This window comes from Adiantum capillus-veneris, chromosome 19 (assembly GCF_014529385.1).
Source record: "Adiantum capillus-veneris isolate H3 chromosome 19, ASM1452938v2, whole genome shotgun sequence".
NCBI classification, from domain to species: Eukaryota; Viridiplantae; Streptophyta; class Polypodiopsida; order Polypodiales; family Pteridaceae; genus Adiantum; species Adiantum capillus-veneris.
The window spans coordinates 56,232,033-56,259,178 of NC_140949.1; the positions used below are offsets into that span (position 1 = coordinate 56,232,033).

At 47.6% G+C, this 27,146-nt stretch overlaps 1 protein-coding gene across 1 annotated transcript in view; it reads right to left on the bottom strand.

Annotated features, from left to right (window-relative positions):
* Positions 1–26,912, bottom strand: part of LOC147434061 (nucleolar-like protein) — a 77,099-nt gene extending 50,187 nt beyond the window's left edge. The window contains exon 1 of the mRNA XM_086490678.1: positions 26,724–26,912. Within this exon, the coding sequence (XP_086346804.1) occupies positions 26,724–26,845 (122 nt within the window). The 5' untranslated portion in view covers positions 26,846–26,912. The remainder of the gene's footprint in view (positions 1–26,723) is intronic.
* Positions 26,913–27,146: the final 234 nt, after the last annotated feature.

A 27,146-nucleotide genomic window follows, 5' to 3' on the forward strand; every position in this document is an offset into this window, starting at 1 on the left:
TTTGCCTACAATAGTTGTCACGTGACACATCCAACCCCCTATGTGTCCGTGGACAAGCTACAACATGATCAGGGTTCAGTCAGTCCAATCAGTCTAGATTAGAAGTGATCTGGCACTTTTGTGAGTCTATTCGTAGACCGTGCATGCCCAATCACTTAGTATAGATGCATATCCTCTGGTTGCACACAGCATGATAATAAGCATTCCCATCAGAATCCTTCAGGGGAATTTTCCAATGCATTTAGCCTATTTTACCTATTTTTGACATTTTTCACTTATTATTTTTTAGTGACTTTTGTTGGAAAGTAGGTAGGGCAAATTGAGTAAGTTTGTATATAAGCAAACCTAGGCTAGCACTAAATGGCAGAAGAGGCAACAGGAGCCAAGCTCAACAGGCAACTTCTCAAGCAAGAACCCTCTCCATGCAAGAGCCATCCCTAGCGTTTTCAGCAGGAGGTCATCGCCCTCATCAGCAGACTCCAGATATTGGCGTTTTTGCATCAGGTAGCCATCGCCATCAGATCCCAGACCTTGCGTTTTCAGCATTTGCATCACCGCCGGAAATCTGCAAACACCAGCGTTTTCAGCCCTTGCCATCGCCAGAGCAGATCCCCCAAGCCTAGCGTTTTTTGGTCCTAGCAAGAACAGCCTCAGATTTCAACCTTTAGACCATTGCAGAAGGTGATTTTCAGCCATAAAAGACCATCAGTTTCAGCCCTACAGTAGATGCAGATTTTCAGCCCTAAAGACCAGCAGAATCAGCGTTTTCCTTAGCGTTTTCGGCAACAGCAGATTTCAGCCCATAGCGTTTTTGGACAGCAGATACACACTTGCAGATTTCAGCCCTTAGATCGGCTTCTCCATCCCCGTCGTCATCGCCGGCATAGCCTAGACTTGCATCAGTCCCATGCATTCAGTCTGTACCAGTTTGTGCAATCATAAGTAGACCACTCTCGCCGACGAGAGTGGGGCCTTCGGAGGAGGGTTTTACAACGTCTCTGGTGTCATATCTCTCTTCTCTCTCTATCTCTCAATCTCATACACTTGCACGCACAGTGTCCATTCACTTTGTTGTGATCATAGCACTCTCTCATTAAGAACGGAAGGCTCTACCTTCCATAAGAACAAAAGGAACCTTGAGCACAGTTCGGAGCACTCATCTTGAGCAAAGTTCAAGCATTCATTCCGTTGCACCTAACATTGGTATCAGAGCTTTGGCAGTGTTCTGTATCACTCAAGGAAAGAACCACAAGAATCACAAGAACTTTTTTGCTTGTTGCGGTCACACGAACCCAAGTTCACTTGGGCGTGTCGATTCCTAATCGTGTTTTTGAAGAGTGATAGGAAACCCAAGAAAGAAGGGCTTGTCCAGCCTCCCCTTGTGCCTCTTTTCACTCGTTGAGAGCGGACCGTGCACTTAGCGGCTGACCAATCGACGTGAGATGGGAAAAAGCAACCTTGGTGTGAGCGCAAAGGATGCCAAGGGGTGCGCCCGCGGAAAAGAGCAGAACTCGGGTGAAGAGAGATCCTTCTCTAATACAGATTGCAAGCGAAAGAAAACCTCAAGAACCTCAAGAACCCAAGACCCCAAGAACCCAAGTTCCTTGTGGACTTTTTTATTCCGAAAAAAAGATCCTTCTATTAGTTACTGAATTGTCCATAGGGCTACAACCATCTCTTCAAGAGAGGGCTACAACAACCATGGTGGGAGACTCTCCCAATGAAAAAACCAGCATATGTACAATGGGGCTAAATCAAGAAATGGGGGGAGGGAAAAGCCACACAGGTGGTCGGTAGTGTCATCGGAGAACACCCTGGACCATGGTGTAGAAAGGCCCAGGACGCCAGAGTCGAAGGAAAGCCTCTCTGCGCTCCTTCATGCGGTCGGAGCTGCCCTGTAGTCCCTCAAGCTGTCCTCTGAGAGTGTGGATCAACTCTAGCCAAAAATCGCGAACAGTCTCTGCTGGTGGCACAGGGCGAGCCTCGAAGATGCGGAAGCAACGGGCACGCCAGATGAACCAGAGTGTCAGGCCACTGATGAGCTCCCAACACTCCTCTCTCTCTCTCTCTCTCTGCACCACTCCTGTGGAGTAAGCTCTGTAGTAGGCTGGAATGTGGGTCGCCCTTCCTGCATCACTATCATCCTGCTAGTGGAAGATAGCTCAAAATGAAGTGCCGGCCCCGTGAGGGTGGACCAAGCCGCTGCTCCCCAAGTGTACTGTCGAGCCGTGGAGAGAGCAGGCATCAGCCGAAGAACTCGAAGCCACACCTGCTGGGCCGAAGGACAGTCCCAAAGACAGTGACGCTGACTCTCCACAAGATGGTCACAAGCTGCACATGCGGCCGAGAGACCACTATGCACTAGCCAGCTCCCAGCTGCTATAGCTCTGTGTGCGACCAGCCACTGAAACAAGGTGACTTGCCTCGGATGTCTGGAGTCCCACAACCTCTCCCAGAAGGCTGCCAAGAACTCAGTTGTGAGACCCTCCTCCTGCCAATGAGGTGCTGCAGCGGAGCGGGCCTCTCTCTGTGCTGCTAGTACATGATGTCCCAGTCGAACAGTGTACTGAAAGAACGGGACACCTGGGTGGTTTGTAGAAGAGAAAGGGTCTCTCCAGAGCCACTCACCAGGATCCCACTGTATTCGTGCCATTGGACAACACTCCCAAGCCCACAGCCTCCAGTGTCCAGTCTCAAGAGCTGCTGGGTCAGGATCGATGACACGAGTCCTCCCACAGATGCCCACTACTCGGATCCTCTGAAAACAGTACATTGCCACCTGCAGGGCCTCTACTGCAACTCGCTGTAAGCGTCTCCCACCTTGAAGCTTGAAGAAAAGGGATGGAATAGTCTCTGAGCAGGCCCTGACTGAGATGAGAACCTCTAGTCCTGTGAAGGCTCCCATCCACTTGGGTGCTACTGGCTCGAGAGGCGTGAGCCACTCAGCTGGAACTGCCTCTGAGATGTCCTGGCACATGCTCTGCACCCCTCTCATGCCCTGTAGCTGGAAACTCTGCACCTCCTCTGACAAGCCTGTGAACTCTAATCAGTCACCTAAAGAGCGCGCTGGATCCGCTGCCATGGGACCCCAGGAAACATGAGGCCGACTACCAACTTAGTGGCCTCTCTGAGTGCTAACCATGGGGTTCCAGACAAGGGGCTGCCGTAGGCGCTCCTCCGTGCAAGTAGGCTGTCTCTGCTTCAGGCCTCGCCGCAAGAGCTCCCAAGATCGAAGCAAGCTCATAGCGAAACGATCCTCCAGTCTCCTGCTCAAACCAACTCTGCGCATCTCTGTGAAGATCCATCTGGTCGAAGGTCGCCAGGGGCCTCCAGCCTGAGACACCCTAGCACAAAGCCGCTGTAGCAAGAACTCCTTCGAGGGCTCCTCACCTCGAAGAAGTCCTCTGACTATGAACTTCCCAAGAAGGGCTCTGCTCTGCTGTGTTGGGTCAATGATCCCAAGCCCTCCCTGTGAACAAGGAAGAGTGATGACCTGCCAAGCCACTTTGGCTCGGGCTATCTGAGTGTCACGTCCTGACCAAAGGAAGCTCCTGATCAGCCTCTCTACATGGTTGATACAAGAACTCGAGAAGATCCAGTAAGAAGTGATGTACCACATAGTCGCCATCAACACCTGGTTGGCTACTACTTTGTCAGCCAAAGAAAGTCGTGCTGAGCTCCAATGTAACAACTTCCTTCTGATAGACGGGAGGAGGGGAGCAATCTGCTGCTCGCGAGACAAGTCCAAACCAACCTGACAGCCTAAGTACCGAACTGCAGTCCCTTGGGGAATCCACCTAAAACCCTCTCCTGGCATCCAATCGAGCACAAGAGCACTACCAATCGAGAAAGCCACTGTCTTTCTCTAGTTGATCAGTGCGCCCGATGCACAACAGAAAGTCTCCAGAGCCTGTTCACACCTGTGGAGGTTGGCCTCCTGGCCATCTAAGTACAAGGATGAGTCGTGGGCAAACTTAGTGTCCAATAGCTCATCTCCTCGAATAGGGAGTGCTAAGCCCCGTAGACCAACCTGCTGCGACACTAAAAACCTGCTCATCGCCTCCTCATAGAACAAAAAGAGGAAGGGGGCAAGAGGACAGCCCTGTCTGACCGAATGTGTGAGCATGAAGCTATCACCTCTACCTCCTGCCAAAAGTACCTGACTGTGAGCCTGTCTGTACAAAGCTGACACCCCTCTGATCCAAGCATCTGAGAAGCCCATCCTACGTAGAGTGCCCTCTAGAAAGTCCTAGTCAACTCTGTCGTATGCCTTCTCAAAATCGAGAAGAAGAATCACTAGGTCCTCACCACGGAGCCGTGCTAGGGCAGAAGCCTCCCAAAAGGTAAAGATGCTGTCAGGGATACTGCGTTCCTTGACAAAACTAGTCTCATGTATAAGGCTCTCTAGAAGTGGCTGAATCCTCAAACTCAGAGCCTTGGCAAGAATTTTGTAGGCTGAGTTGAGGATGGTGATGGGGCGCAACTGTCGAATCTCATCCAAGGAGCCACCCTCCTTGGGGAATGAGGTAGATCAAGCCCTCACTCATGCTATCAGGCATCACTCCTGTGTGCAAAATGTACTGAAAAGCACTGCACAGATCTGGGCCAAGCAGGTCCCAGTACTCGAAGAAAAAACTGGGAGTCAACCCATCCTCACCTTGACAGCTACCACGGGGGAGGGCCCTAAGAGCCGTGTGCAGCTCCTCAAGCTGAAGTGACAACTCAAGCCTCTGACGCATCTCCTGAGTCAGGAGACAAGGCATTTGTGTCCAAACCTGGTCCCTGCATGCATCCTGACGCTCTGACTGGGGCTCTGCAGACAATAGCTCACGGTAAAAGTCAGTAGCAACTGCACGCATATCCTCAAGCTCAAAAGCAACGGACCCGTCGGGCCTCCTCAATTGACTAACCTTGGCATGCGAATGCTGAGGTCCCACTGCCTCAAAGAAAGCACCAGTCACTCTGTCGCCCACCTGTGTCCACTGAGATGCCTGTCGGTGGAAAGCAAACTCATGTCGCCTCTCCTCTGTGCTAACAAGCTCATGTTGAGCCTGCTGTAGTTGCTCCTCCAACCAGGGACTGTTTGGATGCTGCTCCTGCATCCTCTGTAACGAAGCAATGCCCCGTCTGAGATGCTGCTTCTCCTCTCTCGCAGCCCGGCGAGCCAAAGACTCCTGGAGAAAGAAATGGCTAATCTCAGCTAGTCTTGAGGCCACTCTGTCAGCAGGAGAATCCTACCTGTCCAAGCTCTTTGTCCAGAGAGCCTCTACTCGCTCTCGGAGTGCAGAGTCCAACAAGACCCTCTCTGGGATGCGAAGCATTGTGCTCCCTCTCCTCTGCCTGTCTGCCATTGTGAGGATCACTGGTGCATGGTCCGAGAAGGCGGTCCCTGCCAGAATGCCAACTGTCCATCCCAAGTCACTGAAATGGTCAGTAGTGTAGAAGCGATCTATCCGCGATAGATTCACTCCTCCCACTCTGCGGTCCGAACGAGAGAAGGCAAGGCTGTATGGGGGCCTCACAAAACTAGAGTGTTCCCAAACATCCGAGACCCTCAGAGTCATACAAAACCTCTCCCAAGCTGCCAGCTCAATTCCATGCACAGTAGCATGGCTACCACCAATCCTGTCACAAGGGTCCCCTTGAAGTCCCCTCCTATGCACGAGTGTTCTGCCTGCGGCAGAGACTCAACTATCTGTGACCAAAACTCTGCTCGAGCACTCGCCACATTGGGCGCATAGATGTTCAGGAAGCCCACTAGGCAACCCTGAACCTGCATAGTAATCCACTGAGCCCTGCCTGGCACAATAATCCCTCTGCCCACAATGGCCTGCTGCAAAGAGTCCGCAATAGTCATACATACCCCACCCTGGATGCCTCCAGGCCCAAAAGCAGCTGACCAAAAAGTAGCATATCGTCCACACAAGAGCTGATCACAACGTCTAATGCGGCTCTTACATAGATAGTGCTCGTGAAGCATAAGGAGATCAATCTCTCCTCCCACAAGGCAGCGCTGAAGCTCCTGACGCAGTCGGCCCCGCTGACACTGAAACTGGGGCCCACCTAGTCCTTGCACGTTCCATGAGACGATCCTCATGGGGAGCGAGAGAAACAGATGCTTCCGCAGCAGCTAGACGGGCTATCTTCGAGGCTGGCTTGGATGGGGAGTAATCCGCATCCGAGCGTCCTCTAGATAGGCGCGACTGCAACGAGTGCCTGGCCCAAGCCCAAGCAGAGCGAGCCGTACGTAAAGCAACCCTCTCTGTCCAGGAGTCCTCATGGATGTGTATATAGCATGGCAAGCACTGTGTATCGGCAAAGAAGTAAACCACAATGTGTCTACATCCCGCTGTATCTGGAGGTGTCACCGCAAACTTGGCCAATGGCCACAAAGTCTGAAGCATGTCTGTAACTCCTAGTTCTCCCATGTGGTGAGAGAACTCTAGGACCTGTGTGTGCAGCCATCCCAACATTGAGTCGAGAGTCCACTCAGTTTGGTGCCTGCCGCAAAGGGGAAAGGAGAAGCCAACTGCCGAGTCCAAGGCCTCTGTCCCTCTAGCTACAAGGAACAGAACATGGACCCTGAAGGCTGAAGCATGCTCCCTCATGGTCTGTTGAGGGGTCGTCGAGAAAACGAGTAAAGTCGTAGTCGAAGAAGTCCCATCGGCCCCGGATGTGGATGCTCGTCAGACCACGAGGGATAGATGCAACGGGAGACGTCTGTACCTCTAGAGCGGTCGCAAGAAAGGCTGTCCCTCTCTCGCCAAGCGACTCGTGGCAAAGGCGTTGCCAAGAGATCTCCTAGCAGCCGGAGAAGGCCCTGCCCCTTGGGTCAACTGTGGAACTGAAGCGGGAGGGGGGGGAGTAGGAGCAGGGGGTAGCGGTGGAGAAGAGGGGCGGGGGGGGAGCGGCAGAGGTAGAGGCGGCGGGAGCAGGAGGCGGGGGGGAGGATGATGAGGAGGGGGGGAACTCTGGGGGGGGAGGGGCTGTCGAGGGTGAAGCTGGGGTGGGGGCGGGAGCAGGGACCTCATCCTGCTCAAGAGGACCAAACTAGAATTCACTGGTGCTGAGTAGGCACCTGAGGACCACTTTGAGTGCCAGGCTGTCGCTGTGGCCCCTGTCGTCGTTGACCAAGGACCTGTTGCCATCCCTCCTCCGCTGGAGCCCCAGGCTCAGAGGATGGCTCTGTATGTGTGTGCCGTGTCTCTGTCTGTGGTGCTGCTGGCCAGCCCTTGCAGGCTGGGGCTGAGTCTGTGGTGTAGGTCAAGGCCTCCTCCGTGGACAGGCCTTCGCAAGATGGCCCATCTGTCGACAAATGAAGCACTGGTTCGGGAGGCCCGAATACTCGACACTGTCTAAACCACCCCCCACTCACCCGAGGCAAAAGAATGACCTTCGGGAGCGTGTGAGTGTCTCTGACCAAACGCAAACTGAGGGAATGCCAGTTGCCTTGGCAGCTACTGAGGCTGCCGTGCGAGGTGTCTCCAGGATAGTCCCAATGGCTCAGCCTATCCTGGATAAAAGTGGTAAGTACTCCCTCCACAAACCCGGAAAGCAGATGGAGATGGGGATGTCTGCCTCCTCTACTAGAACATCCGTAGTAGGGTCGAAACCATGCCTCCACTGTCGAAAGTGGGCTCGTGCTGCTCGGATGGTCAATGGACTCATGGCGATGACCTTGGACGCCATCTCGGAGGTCTCAAACTCGATCTGTTAGTAACCTCGTCCGAGTATCTGTACGTCCAAGATCTTGCCCACCTTTGCGAGAAGGCGGGCCTGGAGAAGGTCACTCAGCTCTCTTCTGCTAGGTCGAGTGCCAAGAATCTTGCAGATGACAGAAGTCGCCTGCAAGCGCTCTACCTCTGCGGCTAGGCTCGCTTGCTCTCTCTCGCTGAAAGAGCAAGTCGAATGGTGGGCTCAGCGGGGTCGGGCGAGGGGGCTTCTGATGAGTCCCTCTGTGGCGGAGCTGGAGTCTCCAATTGTGTCTACTTCTGTGGCGAAGAAGCAAACAGAGAAAGGGCACTGCAATCGAGCGCGCCGAGCACTATCAAAAGAACAATGCCCCAGAGCCAATTGTAGGGTGACTTCGGGAAAGAGGAGGGCGGGGTGTTGGGGGGGGGGGGGGGGGGGGGGGGGGGGGGGGGGGGGGATAAGGCGGGCAAAGGGGCGGAAGCACAAGAGGCAGCGGGCGGGGAGGGGGGTAGCGGCGTGAGAGGGCAGCGGGCGGGGGGGTGGCGGCGCGAGATGGGGCAGCGGGCGGGAATCATAGTAACAGGGAATGGCCGTTTTCAGGTCTCCGTGTCCCGTTCCCATTCTAAGTTCGTGTTCCGAATCCCCGTTCCGTGATTCAAACGTGAGTACCCGTAACAGGGAATGGCATTTTGTGGCAGTTGCTGTTCCGCGTTCCCCGTTCCGGTTTCCCGTTCCTGGTAACTATGGCGGGAATGAGGCGCGTAGCAGGGGGGCGGGCGGGTTTGGGGCAGCGAGGGGGGGGAGGGGGGGGGCGAAGGCAGTAGCGAGCACGTTGTTCAAATCGAATTTTTGATTTCAAGTTCCTCGTGCACTTAAGAACCCACGACTTCAGAATGGTCATCACTCGATGAAACCGGCCTGTTCAATCCAAAAAGGGCGGTAGACCTTAGACTTTAAACCTTATTTGCTTTCACCCATTTAATTTGTCGCCCACTTTACCTGTACTTTCAAGACACAACAAAGGGGAGAGGGATACAGGCTGCTAGATTGCACCTGTATGAGTAGACCGACACCAGATTGGCCCCTAACTTAGGCGCCCCTTTCGGTATTTCTTTATTGTTCAAAAGAGGGAATAAACGCTGTGGTTCCCTACAAGCTGCCCCGCACAAACTCGGCTGAATTTCAACTGTTCCGGCCCGATTTCGGCAACATAACTGTACTAGGACACTACACAGTCAGTATTCCCACGCATTGACTGACTTTCCCGACGCATATGGGCACTTTGCAAAACCTGGCGAGAATCTGCAGCACGCTGAATTCTCTGTTTTCAGCCCCGAAAATGTGCCAGATCATCTGTATAGCGGTCCCCTCGCGTCCCCGAACTTCCTGGGGGTATTAGGGACCGTTTAGGGCCAAAACCCTAAACCTGCAAAAATACACAGCAGGCTGTAATCTACTGTTTCGGGCTCTGTTTTGCGTGCCGGTCGCATCCGTAGCAAGTCCTCGAGCTCCCACACCTGTAGGGCTACTTGCCCTTTGAATCGGACTAGATGTCTGGTGTGAAACCTCTCCGAATTTACCTGTACCTGCGGGGGATTAGCCGCTAGCTAATCTAGTACCTGTGCAAGAGGCTCTTGCCTCGGCAATCGCGCATGAACCCACACAACTGTACATTGGTCAAATGAAAAGCCCACTAGAGGGGCATAACATACTGCCATAGGGGAGAGAGAGGGCAGTGCGTAGCGTGTAGGGCATCACTCCTGGCACCGCACTGTACATAGGAGGAAAAGCAAGCACTCCATAGCTCTTAACCTATGACAAAATCTGAAAATGAGCCTCTCCCAGCTTAAAATTTAGCGCCACCTTCTCTTGCATGAGGAAAGTGCACCAGAAGGTGCCACTTGGCGCATTTACAAGCATTTTCCCGTTTCGGGGTTTCCGCCTAAAAATCTCCCAACCGGTCGCCCAGTTGACTTCAGTGCAGAGTAAGAAAATGTTCTCCTTGTCATTCCGGAGGTAATGACGCAAACACATTTTCAGGTCCCAAAATAGCAGTTCCCTAAATTTTAGGAGATGCTGCCATTGTATCTTTCTAGGTCATCCGACCCCCTTTGTACACTGTAGCCACACCCAAAACTGAAATGTAGCCTCTGTAGCAAAGGATTCCACTTTGGCTAGTCATGACTCCACTTTGGCTAACCATAGTCTTTGTCCAACCTTAGTGCTCTCTTGCCCTCAGGCGTGGACTCCCTCTGAACAGTTCCACACTAGCTATGCAATGCAGGGCAATTAGATTTCCCGAGGGGTGTTTCCAAAAAGTGCAAGTAAATAAATAATAAGAAAGAAATCAACAAAAAGGATAGATAGTAGTCACACGCTGGTGACATATCCCCCTCTTGAAATCTCAAACGTCTTCGTTTGCATCTATGTCGTACATGCTTAAAGTCAACACTGATGTATTTAACACCTGTCGACACATGTACGACACATACATGCTCATTGTCAACCGTAGTGTATTCAACACCTTGTCGACACATGTATTACCTGCGTGTGAAACCTATCCCAATGACATAGTGGTAGCTTCGCACTGTGCCATTGCTTTGAGTCACTAACTTTCCAATGACAAAATGGTAGCCACACATTTTGCCACTGTCTTATAGTACACGTTGGATCCCGTAACACTTTCGAGCATACCCAAACCGACAGTTTAAGAATGCAGTTACACATGTACTCTTTAATAGAAGCAATTACTGTATCCTTGACAAACTGACAAGAAATACTCACTTCTATAGCACTAACCAAACTTTTGGACATTCCATAAGAGCAATTGCCAAACTGACAATCTGTACAGCTCTAACATTCATGTAACAGGTATTTCATTTGAGCTCACTTTAAATACCATGTACATCATTTGTTTCAGAAGCCATTGTCATACTGACAATCCATGTAGCTTTGAAACTCAAGGGGTCAAGGTAGGTTGCAAATCGAAGGCTTCAAGGTAAAGTGATAACACAGTTGGTGACTCTGCAAGTTCACCTTCTTCCATCCACTTAGCATCCATTGGTGGATAGTTTCTGAACTTTACCAAGTAACGCCTAGCAACCTTGCCTTTCACTTTTCTTTCCTTATGTGCCAAGATCTGTTCCGGGACCAAGATCTCGTCAAGTTCCTCGACTTCCGGCTGATCTTCAGCTGGTATATCTTCTGGCACATCACCCACATAGGGTCTGAGAAGACTCACATGAAACGCATTGTGAATCTTCCAACTGTCACGCAATTTCAGCCTATATGCAACATCACTGATTATGTCGCACACTTGAAAAGGCCCATAGTAACGCATGCTGAGCTTTGGAAACAGTCTTTCCTTGCCCTTCATCTTCTTTAACCTTGCCTTTTCAAAGCGTAAAAGCACCCACGCACCAAGTGAATATACTACTTCACGACGATGACAATCAGCTGCTTTCTTTTGCTTTGCTCGAGTCTTTTCTAAAGCCACTTTGACCTTCTTGTACATTTCATCCATGTCCTGAACATACTTATCTGCTTCAAATATCTTGTCCTTTGTATGCAGTATGGGAGGAACTTTCTTGCCACCTTCAACTATCTCAAAAGGTGCCTTGCCAGTTGATGAATGCACTGTATTATTATATGCATACTCCACCAATGGCAAATACTGCTCCCACTTTCCTTTATGCTCTCACACATAGCACTTCAGCAGATCTAGGACAGTAGAATTTGCCTCTTCTGACTGCCCATCTGTTTGAGGATGAAATGACGAAGAGAATTTGAGCGTGGTGCCCATATTCTCAAACAAGCCTCTCCAGAACAAACTTGTCATGCGTGGATCACGGTCGCTAACAATCGACTGTGGCATGCCATGATACTTGAAAATATTGCTCATAAACAAGCGTGCCATCTGATCTGGCTTTATCTTCTTCCTGACAGGAATAAAATGAGCCTGCTTGCTGAATCTGCAAATAATGGTCCAAATACCATTGTTTCCTGTTTGCGTTCTCGGAAGATCAAAGATAAAATGGCATAGTGATTTGAGGTATGAAGTCACGTAGAACCTTGTTCATCCCATTCATCATATGTGCAGCTGAATTTGTTGTTCCTTGAGATAAGATACACATCCTTATCAGTCCCATAGGTGTTTTCATAGTTGTCAGATCTCTACTCTCAACATCTAGCTGAAATTGATCGTATCCTGAATAGAGATCTCCCATTGAGTAAATTGACCTTCCTACAAACGCCTTTGTAAATTCATCCACTATAGGTCCTGTACCCACATTCCTGATGGTAACCTCGTTTACAGGTTGCATATCTTGTATGAACCGCAAAGCTCCATTCTTCTTAGGCACAGTGAACCACTTTTTTTAATATGGCGCACAAGAAGGCTCCAAGATACCCATGCTAATTTTTTCATTGAGTAGTTCTATTAACTTTGGCAAATGTGCTTTCAAAACCGGAATTGGGCGTAGATTCCAAGGTACATGAGGGATAGTGAAGATCACCATAGGTGCAACAACATTAGGATCAACATACCCTATCTCATGTGGCTGGAAAACAAAAGCCTTACCATGTCTTGAAAGCATTTCTTTAAAACTCTTCTTCTCTTCTTCTATTAAAAACTCCTCACAGCCAACTTTTATCTCTTTTAGGGATCATTGTGAACTTGTGTCCAGTTCTTTTTGGATCCCTGAGTCTCGGTTGCAAAGAAGCTTGCTCTAGCTTTTTCTTGCAATCTGATGGTAAAGGTAAGGCCACTGGTCTCACTTTCTTTGCCACCGTTTTGTACTTGGTCTCCACACGCACTTCCGGTCCTTCATTAGCATTGAAACCTTTCTGATCTTCAAAAGCCTCAATCACATCATACATTTCCATAGAGCATACTTCCACAATGTGGGTTCCATCTTGCATGCTAGAATCCATTATAGCTTCAAGCTCAAGCATAGTATCTACATGAGAAACTTGTTCAAAAAAACCTGAAATGTATTCACTATCCTCTATGAAACCATTTTCTTTCATGTATTTTTGTACACTATATACATATTGTCGCGCACTTCTTTTTATATCCTCAAGCTTCAAAAAACATACTGACGCATGCTCTATTAATCCCTGGAAACCTGTAGAAAAAGCTTCTTCTCGCTTTGGGTCAGGCGAGAATCTTTTTCTTCTTGTACCGTTGCAATCCCACTTCACAATGGTACATGGCCAAAACCCCTTGTCTCCCTGTACTCTTTGAACTCTTTGTTTGCTTTTGGTAGAGGATACTCACGAAGACTATTGCGGTTCCTCTCGTGATTCACACACACAATCAAAAATTGCACAGCTCGCTTCCCATCTTTGCCCTTTACCCTAGCAGAAGCAGAACCATCATCCAAGACCTTTGTTTCCATGCGAACGGCTGTGATGTATTGCTGCCCAAGGATAAGAGGATAGGTAGACATCTCCTGCACAAAGAAATTTTGCTCATCCTTCACATTACCAATCGTCACTTTCACATTTGGACAAGCCCCATACAGCTGTCCTGATGAGTTATTTGCAGCTCTAATCATCCACCCATGGTCTGTGTCTATCGGCCACTTACCCTTCATGTAAAGACTCTTGGACATAAGATTGATCTCAGAGCCATGATCTATCAATGCAACATATGGCTCCTCAAGATCACCCACCTTGACTAAAGTTTTTGTTGTAGCTCTTGCCCAATGACTTTTGGAGTAGTGGCTTTTATAGGAGGCTTCATCATCATCATCATCATCTGCAAATCTAGCATGTGCATCTCTTCGAGAAGACTGGTAGCATCCTACCACACTTTCATCACAATCACTCTCTTGGACATGTATTCCATGTGCCTTAAGTGACTCCCCTTCACCCTTAGACTGTGGAGGAATAGACTCAGTGAGAGTTTACCTCTTTCTTTTTATGATGTCTATAATTTCTTCATGAAACTCGCGTTTAGCAATGCCAAGAACCTCACCCAAGGTAAACTCAACTTTGCTATTCAAAATCCTTTCCTCCAATACTCGCTTTAAGTTTGTGGCAGCTTCAATGTCAGATTGTAGTTTGTATGCAGGGCCTTTTGCTTTAGCTTTTCCTTGCTCTTTCTTCTTCCCTATAGATGCCTCCTCCATTGGAATCTTAGGAGGAGGAGGCACATGTAGTGGAGCCTCATAAGAAGGTCCTGGATCCTTTCTTCCACTAGCTCTTGTAACCCTCTTTGAAGTAGAAGGACCTGCATCTCCATTCTCACGTCTGCGCTTCTCTTCCACAATTGCTTCATTATTATAGCATTTTGCAAGATAGGCATGCACTGATAAAGAGTCCATAGAGTCATCCCAACCTGTTGTATTGCGTATGCAATCACCGGCTTCATGTAATACCTGTTTAGTTACCTTTCCTTTTTCGGCTGAGGCTACTGCATATGGCCACAAGCTATCAACCTCCTCAAAATCATCTGGAGTATACTTTAATACTTTCTTTGGAATTAGCTCTATCTTTGCTCCATAGGTAGTAGCCTCCACTGCAGAAATAGCATGACTAGTTGCCATATCCTCCACTAACTTCCGCATACCTCCTTTTCCAAAGTTAGTTCCTAATGGCATATCTGTCTCGTGCAAATGGATCTTGCCATCCTTAAAAAACACTAGATTTTTTTTAAGGCATCACTAAAGCTATCACAATCCCTTCTGCCATGGTCTGTGCCATCACACCATATGCATCTGTGCACAAATCCTTCTTTGCTTTGGGATTTTTGTCCTGCAACAGGTTGTCCTTTCTCTTCAAGCTTTGTTAGCTTTAACTTCATTTCTCGCATGTCCTTAACAAGCTCATCAAGCATTGAATTATCACCTTTTGGACTCACAACAGTAGGCTTTGGTATAATCTCTGACGTGCTAGGAGGAGAGGTAGTGCCATTCACCACCATCTTGTCCCTACGACGTTGCCTCTTAGCAAGCAATGAGACTGCGTCTTCAACCTCTTTCCACTCATCCTTTAGACCCTGTTCTGCATTCTTGTCTTCAAGGAGTAGCTCTAGCTTTTCTTGGAGCTCGTGACCTACAACTTGAAGGAACAATTCGGTCTTTTCACTATCCAAAGTAGCCCGCTCTGTTCCTGAGAGTTGAGCAAAGCACCGCTCAAACTCTCTCAATAGATGGTGATGGAAAGTCCTTCTTTTGGCTTTGCAACCCATTCCAAGAAGGTCCTTTTTGTAACCCTTTCAGAGTCCTCCATGAAGTATTCCTCCTTTAGGGCTAATTTGAATTGCTCCTAATCTTCTCCATGCTCCTTCCTGATTCCCCTTACATGGTCTCTAATCTCGGGGACCACAACAAGCTCAAAACTACGAATCATGTCCACCTCTGGAACCCGTTGTAGCTCCATCTCCTTTACATAACCATGAAGAAACTTTGTGACATCCTTCCCTTCAAATTGGTCCATTTTGTTCACAATAGCTTGAAGGGCTTTCGTTGGTGACACCTCCCTTCTTTCTGCAGCCTGCTGTTGTTGCATAAACATGGCGAATGCTTGAAACATTTGCATTGTGCCTTGATCAAAACGCATGCCTTGTTGCTCTTGTTGATCCATAGCTTTAATTTGTAATTAAACCTTTCAAAACAAGTTTTTGAGCCTCCACTCGAGCTGCTTCGCATCGGGTTCACTAGAAATGTCGGAATGTGTGCGGTATAGCTGGGAAGGTGCAAAACCTCTGGCTGTGAGAGTTCGTGATGAGAGTCACAAACACTTTGTGAAAAAGCGTTTGTGGAGAATCACCAACCCCTTTCTAAGGGTGACAGAAAATCTAAGAGCGTTCGTGACAGCAAAGTCACAAACCCTCTTTCCTATCGTGCTTGGAGTCTGCTTGTTTTCGTAGTCGAGATTATGATGAGAGGATCACCAAATCACATTCAATTTCACTTTACAAGACCATTTAAAAACACTAAAGTTTCAGCCATGAAACCTTAATGCACAATTCTCAATCAAAACCCAAACCTCTTTCATGGTATCGTGTAGCCTTGCTCCCAATTACATAGTCGTAACTTCAAACAGTTGAAAGGAATGCTCGAGCTTCCACCTTCACGATGACCATTTTCTAATTTTACACAGATTTAAGAGCTTCTATATTGAAGCCCAAACACCATTTTGATGAGGGGAAACCCTAATTCACTCCCTCGCAAGCTTAGATACAAGATTGCGAAGAGACGGGACTGCAACACACATAGATTGGGCAACCATGGAAGCTATTGCACAGTAGTGCAAAATTGCTGGTCTTTTTTGTAAAAAGCAGCCCTCTCTCTCTTACCCACGGCATTTTCAGTTGATGTGTCAATTTTTGGCCATTTTGCCACTTTGGAGCAAAACTAGGTCATTTTCAGCTCATTTTTGACCCAAAAAATGCCATTTTTGATGCGAAAAATCCCAAACAGAGTCAAAAAAATCCCTAAATTTTTGGGATCACTCGCATAAGCATAAAAAGCATCATTTTTCATCAATATACCATTTTGGGTCACTTTCCATGCAATTTTGCAACGGCGCTTGTTAGTTGCTATTTTTGGTAGTTTTTGCCCGCATCAGTCTTTGTAGGCGAGATGAGTGTTCCACCATGAAACACTTGGACTATGTACATTGTCAAACCAACTTATCAAGTGGAAATGTATGCAAATGCGCCACATCCAGGGCCACGACTCCCTGGATAGATATGCACATGATAATGACTGCAGTAGACGCTTCAACATATATCACAATATGTACATGATTGCTTTTATTTGCATACATTGAGAAGTGTCAAGAGTGAGGTGAATGTTTTTATTTCACACTATGTACGTGCCATGGCACGAGAGAGAGAGAGAGAGAGAGAGAGAGAGAGAGAGAGAGAGAGAGAGTAGACACAAACGCCAGAGATGGTGAAGAGGGGGCGATCAGCCCCCCATGACTACCATGAGTAGAAGACCCAATACAATCAGATGTGTGGTCTCTGTGAGATGTGGAAGTGGGTACCTCCTTGATCTTATAAATAGGTGCCCAAGGGGAGGTAGGGCAAGGCCTGAAAAAAATCCCCACGACCCAACAGAAAAATGATATATGGAAATATATGTGGACGCCGGACAAAAGTGGGCGGCCGGCCCCAAACTCGCGAGGCCGGGACCAGGAGCAACCTAGGCTATGGGTGGCTAGCCGGAGACATACTAGCCGTACATGTATGCCCTAGACCTGTGAAGCAGTAGAGTGGTGTAAGCCCCCTGTCAGCACTAAATGCTGAACAAACCACATGAAGCCGAAGATGTGAGGCAAATGATGAAGATGTCTGGTGCGATGTCCACTGAAAGACAATACTCCGACCAACTCCGCAAGTGTAGCAGCAGTCTAGAGCCCCAACCGCCAAGAAATCTCCGTGGTAAAGTGCTGTCACGAGCAATGTAGCAAACTTCTGTACTCCGCCGATACAGGGTGAAGATACTGCGTGAAGGTTCCGAACTGAGTGTGAAAATAACTCCTTGTCGTGAAAAGAGTGCCAATAGACGTGCAAGTGTCCTGCCCAATAGGATCTGTGGTGTCTGTAGTCAAACTGTCTAGAGAAAATGGAGAAGCCTAAGAACCGTCATGCGAATGACTGGAGCCTGTCAATGCATGAACCTGTAACCTAGTGTGGCCAGGTGGCTAAGCTGTGTAAAACTCAAGGAAGGCGAGATGTAGTAATCTGCACCATAAACTCCTCCGAATCAAGAACAGCCAGACTAAGCAGTCTGCATTGTAGAAGCTACTGTAAGTTGCAACAGTCACCGACCGACCGCATGGACCACCACCGGATGGTTTCCTGTCAGTAGGTAGGGTAATCCAAGATGAGGGAAAAGCCAGACTCAAGAGTCTGCGTTGTGAAGGGCCTTTGAGAAGAGGTGTGGTTAGACCAAGCTGTTTGCACCGTAATCATCCTGTATGACTGAGCAGTGTGCACTGCGAAGATCCTCTGAGAAGAGGAAAGGCCAGACTAATCTGTCTGCGCCTTCTTGCTTGTATCTCTTGCCTTCGATCCTCCAGTGTCAACCAAAACAGAATCCGCACCAACAACGCCACCAAACCGCAACTCGGTGTGGTTCTCAACGTAAATGAGCTAGGAGTGGCCTACTGCCCAGGTTGGGGGATTAAGTCTGCTGTAAGGTTACCGAGGGTGAGTGTAAGCAACTTTGAAGGTAGCAATCCAAATGATGAGGGGTGTAGAAGAGCAACTGCACTACCATCCAAGCTATAAGCTCTGTGTGACTCCGGATGTAGTCGCGTAATGATGCCTGATCTCCCGCATCTCGCAGGTAAACTCTCCAAGAGAGTCCAAAGCACTGAAGTCCCACTCTAGTCTGTAGATCCAAGCAATGAACGTGTCGAAGAAGAGATTGAAGATCCTCTCCCTAAGTCCATGTAGATGCTCCTGTGTAAGCAAGTGATCTGACGTGTCGAGGTCAAGTGGTAAGTGTCTGTCCACCCAAGATGGTGGTGTTCTCTCTGGGAATGTCGGAATCCCATATGCCATGAGCATGGCCATATCTCGTGTGAACGCCTGTGATGAGTGCATAGGTGTGTCCATAGCAAACCATAAGTCACCACCCCCTCTGGAGTGCGCAACCGCCAAATGATGGTTGGAATGAATGGATCTCCCAAGGATCATACTCTTGTAGATGATCGAGCCGATGTCGAAGATACCGTGTACTGCAGCAGTCACTGAGAGACCGCATACCATCAGATGGTGTCCTGGCAGGAGGTGACTTCATCCTCTGTAAAAAACACAAGCCATGTCCCTGCTGTCCACCCAAATACGCAGCTGCGAGGTGATGAAAATGCTGCTCTCTAGTGATTTCCAGCGTGCTTGTACGCTCTCGGCATGGTCCGGAGCGGTGCAGAGGAGTATGGGAAGGGAGGTGAATCATTGTCACTGATTCCCAAATGGGCTGAAAACAGAGAGAACAGCAAAGGGTAATGGCTGAAATCTGTAGATTTTAAGAGGAACTTCGTCGGCAAGGCACCGAGTGCCAAGGCCGGGTAGGTGGTGCAAGATCCGGGGTCCAGAAGCTGAGCACTTCCCTCCTGCTACAAAAACGTAGGTCAATTTGCAAACCACTTTTGCTGCAGTTGTTGGCAACAAAAACCTTCTGTTTGCTGAAAAACAAAGGCTTGATCGGTACCCTAGGTGCCCAACAACTTGTGGAAGGTGTCAACGACACAAAGTGTCCAATAAAACCGCCGAAAATGGGTTGAAAACCCAAAAATGGAGATGAAGATAAAAAACGCACATGGATGTGGAGGGGTTTCCCGCGACAAAGATGTCTAGAAATGGTAGCGCTAGTAGGCAAATCAGTAGATTTGATGTTTCTTGCAAAAATGCAGGTGACAAAGCATTCCTTCGCGATGGAAGCTGTCGAAATGTTGGCCCCACCCCTTCTTGCAGACTGATTTGCAGAAACGTTGATGCTTTCCAAAAGTGTTGGCTATGGTGATCCTTTGGGAAGAGGACCTTTGCAGGTGATGAAGCGTTGGTCCCATGGAGAGCCTGAAGCTGCTCATGGGAGAGCGTGAAGTTGCTGAACCATGTGAATTGGCGTCTGACACCATGTGAGAGTGCGCGAGAGAGAGAGAGAGAGAGAGAGAGAGAGAGAGATCCCTTGTACAGTTGTACTGTTTATAAATGCTCAAAGGGCCAGTCTTCAGAGAGCATCTAGACGCAGAGTCTCGGATGTTTGACTTACACCACTCTGCTCCTTCACAGGTCTAGGACATACTTGTACGGTTAGTATGTCTCCAGGCTGGCCACCCATAGTCTAGGTTGTACTTGGTCCGGCCGCTCGAGTTTGAGGCCGCCCCCGCCCACCTTTGTCCGAGCGCCCTCATATATTTCCATATATCATTTTCTGGTTGGGTTGTGGGGGATATTATTTGGCATTGCCCTACCTCCCCTTGGCCACCTATTTATGGGGCCAGGGGAGTACCCACTTTCATCATCTGATGTACTGACAGGTCTTGTGGTTGATGGTAGTCATGGGAGGTTGATCGCCCCCTCCTCTCACACCTTGCGTTTGTGGTCTCCTGTCTCTCTCTCTCTTCTCCTCTCTCACGCTTCCGCACACGCGCACTCTCACATGGTATCAACAGCTTCAAGCTTTGCCTGTTCCAAGGCGCATTTTAGCATGAGGTTCCTCTTCCCAAAATGATTTCAACCAGCGTTTTTAACTCCTTGGAGACTCCTTGGGAATCCATCTTAGGTGGAGTCCTTAGTTAAATAGCCAAGTGCAGGAACAATTGTTGGCTGACCCAAAAAGAAAATGTGCTGCTTTGAAGGCCTTATCGCGTCCAAGTATGACTCAAACGGCTTTGCCCGTGAAGTACCCTTGCAGATCCAAAAACTACTTCAATACAATTCACCGCCAAAATTCAAGTCCGCCCCACTTGCCTCACCCAAAAGTTCGTCAATTTGAGCCCGCGACCTCCAGGTCTGCTACTCTACCTTTAGTAAGCTAGACCATTTGGCCCACGTGAGTTTCTTGTGGAGGAGACTCAAAAAGTTGTCTTTATGGCATTATGCTCGGCTTTAAAGGGTATAAACACACACACACACACACTACTACTTAATCTGTAAGGTGCAGCGGAAGTGACTGTTGAACTTTGCTCAAGATGAGTGCTCCGAACTGTGCTCAAGGGTTCCTTTTACTTACGGAAGGGAGAGCCTTCCATTCCTTTAATGAGAGAGTGCAATGGACACAAACAAAGTGATGAACACTGTGAATGAAGGTGCTGAGACAGAGATAGAGAGAGAAGAATACGACACCAAAATGTTGTCAAACCCTCCTCCGAAGGCCCCACTCTCTATGGCGAGAGCCGTCTACTATTGATTGCACAAATCTCTACAATGCTTGGACTTGCCGACAATGTCGACGACGATGAGGACGACGACGAGACGGTTGAAATCTGATAACGCTAATGGCTGAAATCTACAAATCTTTATCTGCTGAATTTTGACTCTATGTCGATGACGACGATGCAACGATGACGCGCTGAAAACGCAGATGCTGAAATCTGCGTTTTCCGGGCTGAAACTGCAAACTATGTTGGATCTGACCGTGCGGCGAGGATCTGTTGCGGGAAGGTGAGATCTGCGAGGTTTGGGACTTCTTCTGCGGGTTCTAATTGCTGAAAACTGAAAACGCTGGTCTATGGGCTGATTCTGTCGCGAAGATCTGCAAAAACGCTGAGGTGTCAGGCTGATGCAAAACGTTAGGGCTGATTTGGGCTCTGCTGTGGAAATCTGCTAATGCTAGGGAGTCTATTGTGTCTTGCTGTGGATCTTTTGTGCCTTGCTGTGGATCTGTTGATCTGCAATGCAAAAACGCCAAGGGCTGAATTGCATGCAAAAACGCTGGGCCTTCTGATGGCTGAAAACGCTAGGTTTACCGCCGATGGGGGATCTTGTTGAGAAGATGCTTGTTGAACACGAAGTTCCTGCTGCCTCTTCTGCTAGAAAGTGCTAGCGCTAGGTTTGCTTATATACTTGGCTATTGAATTTGCCCTACCTAGTTCCCAACAAGAGTCACTTAAAAATAATAAGTGAAAAATGTCAAAAATAGGAAAAATAGGTTTAATGCACTAGAAAATGCTCCTGATGGATTCTGGTGGTACTGATGATGATCATGATGTGTGCAACCAGAGGGTATGCATCTAATCTAAGTGTCTAGACATGCACAGTCTACGAACAAACTCACAAAAGTGCCAGAACACTTCCTATTCTAGACTGACTTGACTGAACTAAACCCTGGTCATGCTGTAGCTTGTCCACGAACACATAGGGTTGGATGTGTCACGTGGCATCCCCTCCTTTTCAAAGTGAGGTACTGGTACTGAACTGTATGGCATCGAGGGAGATCGCCAATAGCATCCGAAATCCTGGAAAGGACTCTTTGCCGGCCCACTCTGATACGTGGGTCATGCGATACTTGAACTTCATAAAGGTCTGCAACGCTTGCTGCTTTGGGCCGCGCCGAAAGCGACAGTCTTATGTGGCTCCTTCAATGCTTCAACTTCATCGATGGTCATGTGTCTACCTTCTTTAAGAATCTCCAAGGATGAAGATTCCTGAAACCACTTCCAATACAAAAACATGAACATACCCATTCCATGTAAAGCGACTGGAAAAATTCTACTTTTCTTTAAAGATTGTGCATGCAATGGAGATGAACATATAGACGGAGTGCTAAACCGTTCATCAAACACACGCAAACAATGGATTCGAAACTTGTCTTTCTAATCTAAATCAATCAACTCTGTCAAATCACAATGGAAATGCCGATGCTTGATGCTCAATCCTTCTTGTGCTCTTTCTGTAACTGTGTCATGCCAAGGAAGAGACATGGAATGTGAATTCCTTGAATGCAAACATTTCATCTTTTCATAAGAAATCCGCATACATCCATGCTCATTCATGAGTGAATCGTGCTCATCGTGCAATATGTCATGCTTGTGAAAAGGGATCACATAAGGACGGTGACTAAAATACAGGAAAGCATCACGAATGAAACACTCGAACAATGCGTGTTGACTAATCATTCGTACACATAAAACTTCCTGTGGGGGTTCTTTGGACCTCGACTCGAGAGCCAAGATCAGTTCTTCGTGATTGATCGAATCTTCCTGTGGGGGTTCTGTGGACCTCAACTCGAAAGCCAAGATCGGTTCTTTGTGATTGATCAAATCTGCAACGAGGTTAGCTTCGCTAGAAAAAGCATCAACTAAACAATCATCCTTGTGAACAATCACATCTTTGTCATGCAAATCATCCTACTTGTGAGTAATCACATCTTGATCATGCAAATCATCATGCTTGTGAGAAATCACATCTTGATCATCATGCAAATCATCATGCTTGTCATTGTCATCCAAATCATCATGCTTATCATTATCATTCAATTCATCGTGCTTATCATCATGCAAATCCTATGTGTCATGGTTTGGAGAAGAAGAGACTGAGAGAGTCTCCTTTTCCCAAATCTCTTGCATCTGTGTCTGCACTTGAGAAAAGAATCGGAACAAGGCGGCTTTCCTTTCGTTGTGCTCATGCTCTATGGCTGCCATTCTTTCTTCGTGTTCACGCTGTATTTCTGCTTTTCTTTCTGCGGCCTCCAAGCGTGCTTGCTCGCGCTCACGCTCAAAGTCGGCCTTTCTTTTTGTTGTTCGTGCTCCGCGTTCTAACTTCCTGTCCATCATCATCTTGTCGAAAGCCTCCATAGGAGTTAGTGCAATCCTTGGCGTAGATGGAGAAGGGGGAGGGTCGGAAAAACCTCTTGGTGGGAAAAACTCTTCTTTGCCACACCCATGCTCACCACCTCCATGCGAAGTATCCATTCCGCTTCGGGTGATGACCATCCACTGAAGTCTTGGGTTCTTAAGTTCACGAGGAACTTGGGGTCTTGTGGTTCTTGGTTCTTGGGTTCTTAGGTTCTTGAGGGTCTTGAGGGTCTTCGAGTTCTTAAGAAGGATCTTCTCTTCACCCGAGCTCTTCTCTTTCCTGCGAGGCGCACCCCTTGACGGCCTTGCGCTCACACCAAGGTTGCTTTTTCCCACCTCACGTCGATTGGCCGGCCGCGAAGTGCACGGTCCGCTCTCAATGAGTGAAAAGAGAGACAAGGGGAGGCTGGACAAGCCCTTCTTTCTTGGGTTTCCTGTCACTCTTCCAAAACATGATTAGGAATCGACGCACCCAAGAGAAATTGGGTTACGTGCGACCGCAACAAGCAAAAAAAATTATGTGGTTCTTTCCTTGAGTGATACAGAACACTGTCAAAGCTCTGATACCAATGTAAGGTGCAGCGGAAGTGAATGTTGAACTTTGCTCAAGATGAGTGCTCCGAACTGTGCTCGATGGACCTTTTACTTACGGAAGGGAGAGCCTTCCGTTCCTTTAATGTGAGAGTGCAATGGACACAAACAAAGTGATGAACACTGTGAATGAAGGTGCTAAGACTGAGAGATATAGAGAGAAGAATACGACACCAAAATGTTGTCAAACCCTCCTCCGAAGGCCCCACTCTCTATGGCAAAAGCGGTCTACTATCGATTGCACAAATCTCTACAATGCTTGGACTTGCCGACGAAGTCGACGACGATAAGGAGGACGACGAGACGGCTGAAATCTGAAAATGCTAATGGCTGAAATCTGCAAATCTTTATCTGCTGAATTCTAACTCTATGTCGGTAACGACGTCGATGACGACGATACAACGACGACGCGCTGAAAACGAAGATGCTGAAATCTGTGTTTTCCGGGCTGAAACTGCAAACTACGTTGGATCTAACCATGCGGCAAGGATCTCCTGCGGGAAGGTGAGATTTGCGAGGTTTGGGACTTCTTCTACGGGTTCTAACTGCTGAAAACTGAAAACGCTGGTCTATGGGCTGATTTTGTCGCGAACATTTGCAAAAACGCTGAGGTGTCAAGCTAATGCGAAAACGCTAGGGCTGATTTGGGCTCTGCTGTGGAAATCTGCTAGCGCTAGGGAGTCTATTGTGTCTTGCTGTGGATCTGTTGTGCCTTGCTGTGGATTTGTTGATCTGCAATGCAAAAACGCCAGGGGCTGAATTGCATGCAAAAACGCTAGGCCTTCTAATGGTTGAAAACGCTAGGTTTACCGTCGGTGGGGGATCTTGTTGAGAAGGTGCCTGTTGAAGGCGAAGTTCCTGCTGCCTCTTCTGTGAGAAAGTGCTAGCGCTAGGTTTGCTTATATACTTGGCTATTGAATTTGCCCTACCTAGTTCCCAACAAAAGTCACTTAAAAACAATAAGTGAAAAATGTCAAAAATACGAAAAATAGGTTTAATGCACTGGAAAATGCTCCTAATGGATTCTGATGGTACTGGCTATGTGCAACCAGAGGATATGCATTTAATCTAAGTGTTTGGACATGCACGGTCTGCGAACAGACTCACAAAAGTGCAAGAACACTTCCTGTTCTAGACTGACTTGACTGAACTGAACCCTGGTCATGCTGTAGCTTGTCCACGGACACATAGGGTTGGATGTGTTACGTGACATAATCAAATGATTAAGGAGGCGAATGAAGCCCAATTTCCGAGCTTGATGGCCCAAATGGGAGCTAGTTTAAAGGAGGTTGAGTAAAAACAATGAGGCAACTCTAAAGAAATAAAACTTTATTATATTCCCCCTCACTAGTTTACACCCTAATGTGGGTAGTGGCACACAATGTGTACATATCGCATAAAGAGAAGCAATTAGTGAGAGTGAAATGAAAAATGCAACCTACATGTAAATGCAAAAGAAACTGGAATCAATCATAATGGCAAGAGGAGAGAGATACCACGTGATCTAGCATAGGGATCTTAGGGATGAATAAGAGATGCTAATCACCTCTGATGTCTCTAGTACCATATGTAGAGGTTGAGGAGGTTTAGAGAGTGTTGCATCCATGGTAATAACATGCTGATCACAAGCTTGATCACTTCGTGGAAATTAGAATAGAGTGTAGACACAAAAATGTAACTAACTTGATTGAAAGTTAGGACAAAGAGGCTCATTATATAGAGCTAGAATAAGCATTTCAATTGGCATCATACATGACATCATAAGAGGCTCCAAATCAGCCCAGATCCACTAGAGAACTCGCAGGCACTTGTTTAGGCCCTTTTATGCACCCTTTTACTAAGTCTAAGTGAATCCACACCATCTAGAAATGCCCTTATGGGTAGCTTATACACTTATAATGTTCCTTTTTTACATGCTACCACATGATTCCTACCACCTAAGCATCTAGTAGACTAGGGATGGTATAAACCAAGGCATAGACTAAAGCCCACAAACCCAATATGAAGAGGGTCTAATTTCTCCAATACTGTGCAAATTTGAAAATAATCCAATCTTCCCGTAGGAAACAAATCCACACCAGGTAAAAAGTTGCTAAAAATGTAACCATTAAGTCAAGCCACTGCATCAGTGTTAGAAACACTGCAAGTATAGATATAGTGAGCCACAAGGAGATACCAAGTCAAGCAGAGTATCAAAGCACAGGGCCCACTGTGAAGGTGTACATTCAACAAGCTATGAATAATCCATTAGTGGAGCACTTGCCTCTTAAAGAAACCCAATCTTTATATTTCCGGGCAGAAGCACACTGCTATTGTAACAAGCCATGGAATGTAAACAAAACACACGTAAAAGCAACTTAAGAATTCAAGTAATGGCTAGATGAAGTAGATGCTAGCAATAGTAAAATGACGATGTGTGTGTGTGTGTGTATGAGAGAGAGAGAGAGAGAGAGAGAGCCAATGAAAGTGCACAATAAGATGCATGTGTATTTCAAAAGAATGCTCGAAAAGTCTGCAACTAGTTTCTACCCAGAAAAGGAAATAATCCACCTATGAATAAGGAAATAAGTGTGTCCTATAGGTACCAGCCTCCTATGATCAGTCAAGAAGACAACACACATGGCGCATACAACTAGTGTGCCCGTGATATTAATGCTCTGTGGACTCTATCTAGATGCCATCAGATTTTGGGAACAAAGAAGGAGTCATGTCCCATGAGGTTGCCTCTAGATAACTTACGTATTACACTTATGTTATAAGCTGATGATGAAGTCATAACATCACATACAACTCATATCTAAACCAACAATAGATACATTGGGAGAGTTCTGCACACTAAGGGGGATATCCATTACCCTAGGAAAAAAACTAGGTGATGGAGTTCTATACCCCCGATGTGCCCGAGTCCACACCAACTCGTCAACAAAGTCTTTAACCTTTACAACAACTTGGCCAACTGATGTAGGAGGAGTATCCTTCAAGGATCAAGGAAGGCCGCCCAAAGAATTCCCTGGTAAGTTGGCATGCACTCACACACGTTGGCAGGGTCTTAGCACACTGCTGTGGATCCACTTTTAGCTAATAGTTATCCTCAACTATTAGAGAACGTTTTCGATGCAGTGTTTCATGTTTCTAGAGATCTCTCTCTCTCTCTCTCTCTCTCTCTCTCTCTCTCTCACCTGTTGAGCACTGCATTAGCTGGTAGCGGAGTGGCGGGCCTGGGTTTGAAGGGTTTCCGACTTGGCAAGCCCACTTTAACTGTAGGCTTCGACTTCTTGTAGGTGCGCTTCGATCGCGCCATTGAAATGCTGTCCAAACTTCAAAAGGAGTTTACCTTGGGCTCGTGACTCGGACCTACGGTGGGAAGATTGTGGGCCGTGATTTTGTCGGGCGCGTCGAAAGTAATCTAAGGTACCTTGGTTGTCGTCGTTGCACACGTGTTTAAAGTAAATTAACGTTCGCATGTTTCAAAAGCGCATGCAAAGCGAAATGGTTAGGGCATGTGCCTCTTGTGGTAGAGGTTACCTGTTCAGACCTCTCGCTCACAAAATGGGATATCTTAGATTACTTTCGAAATGCAGGTACCCTACATTACTTTTGTA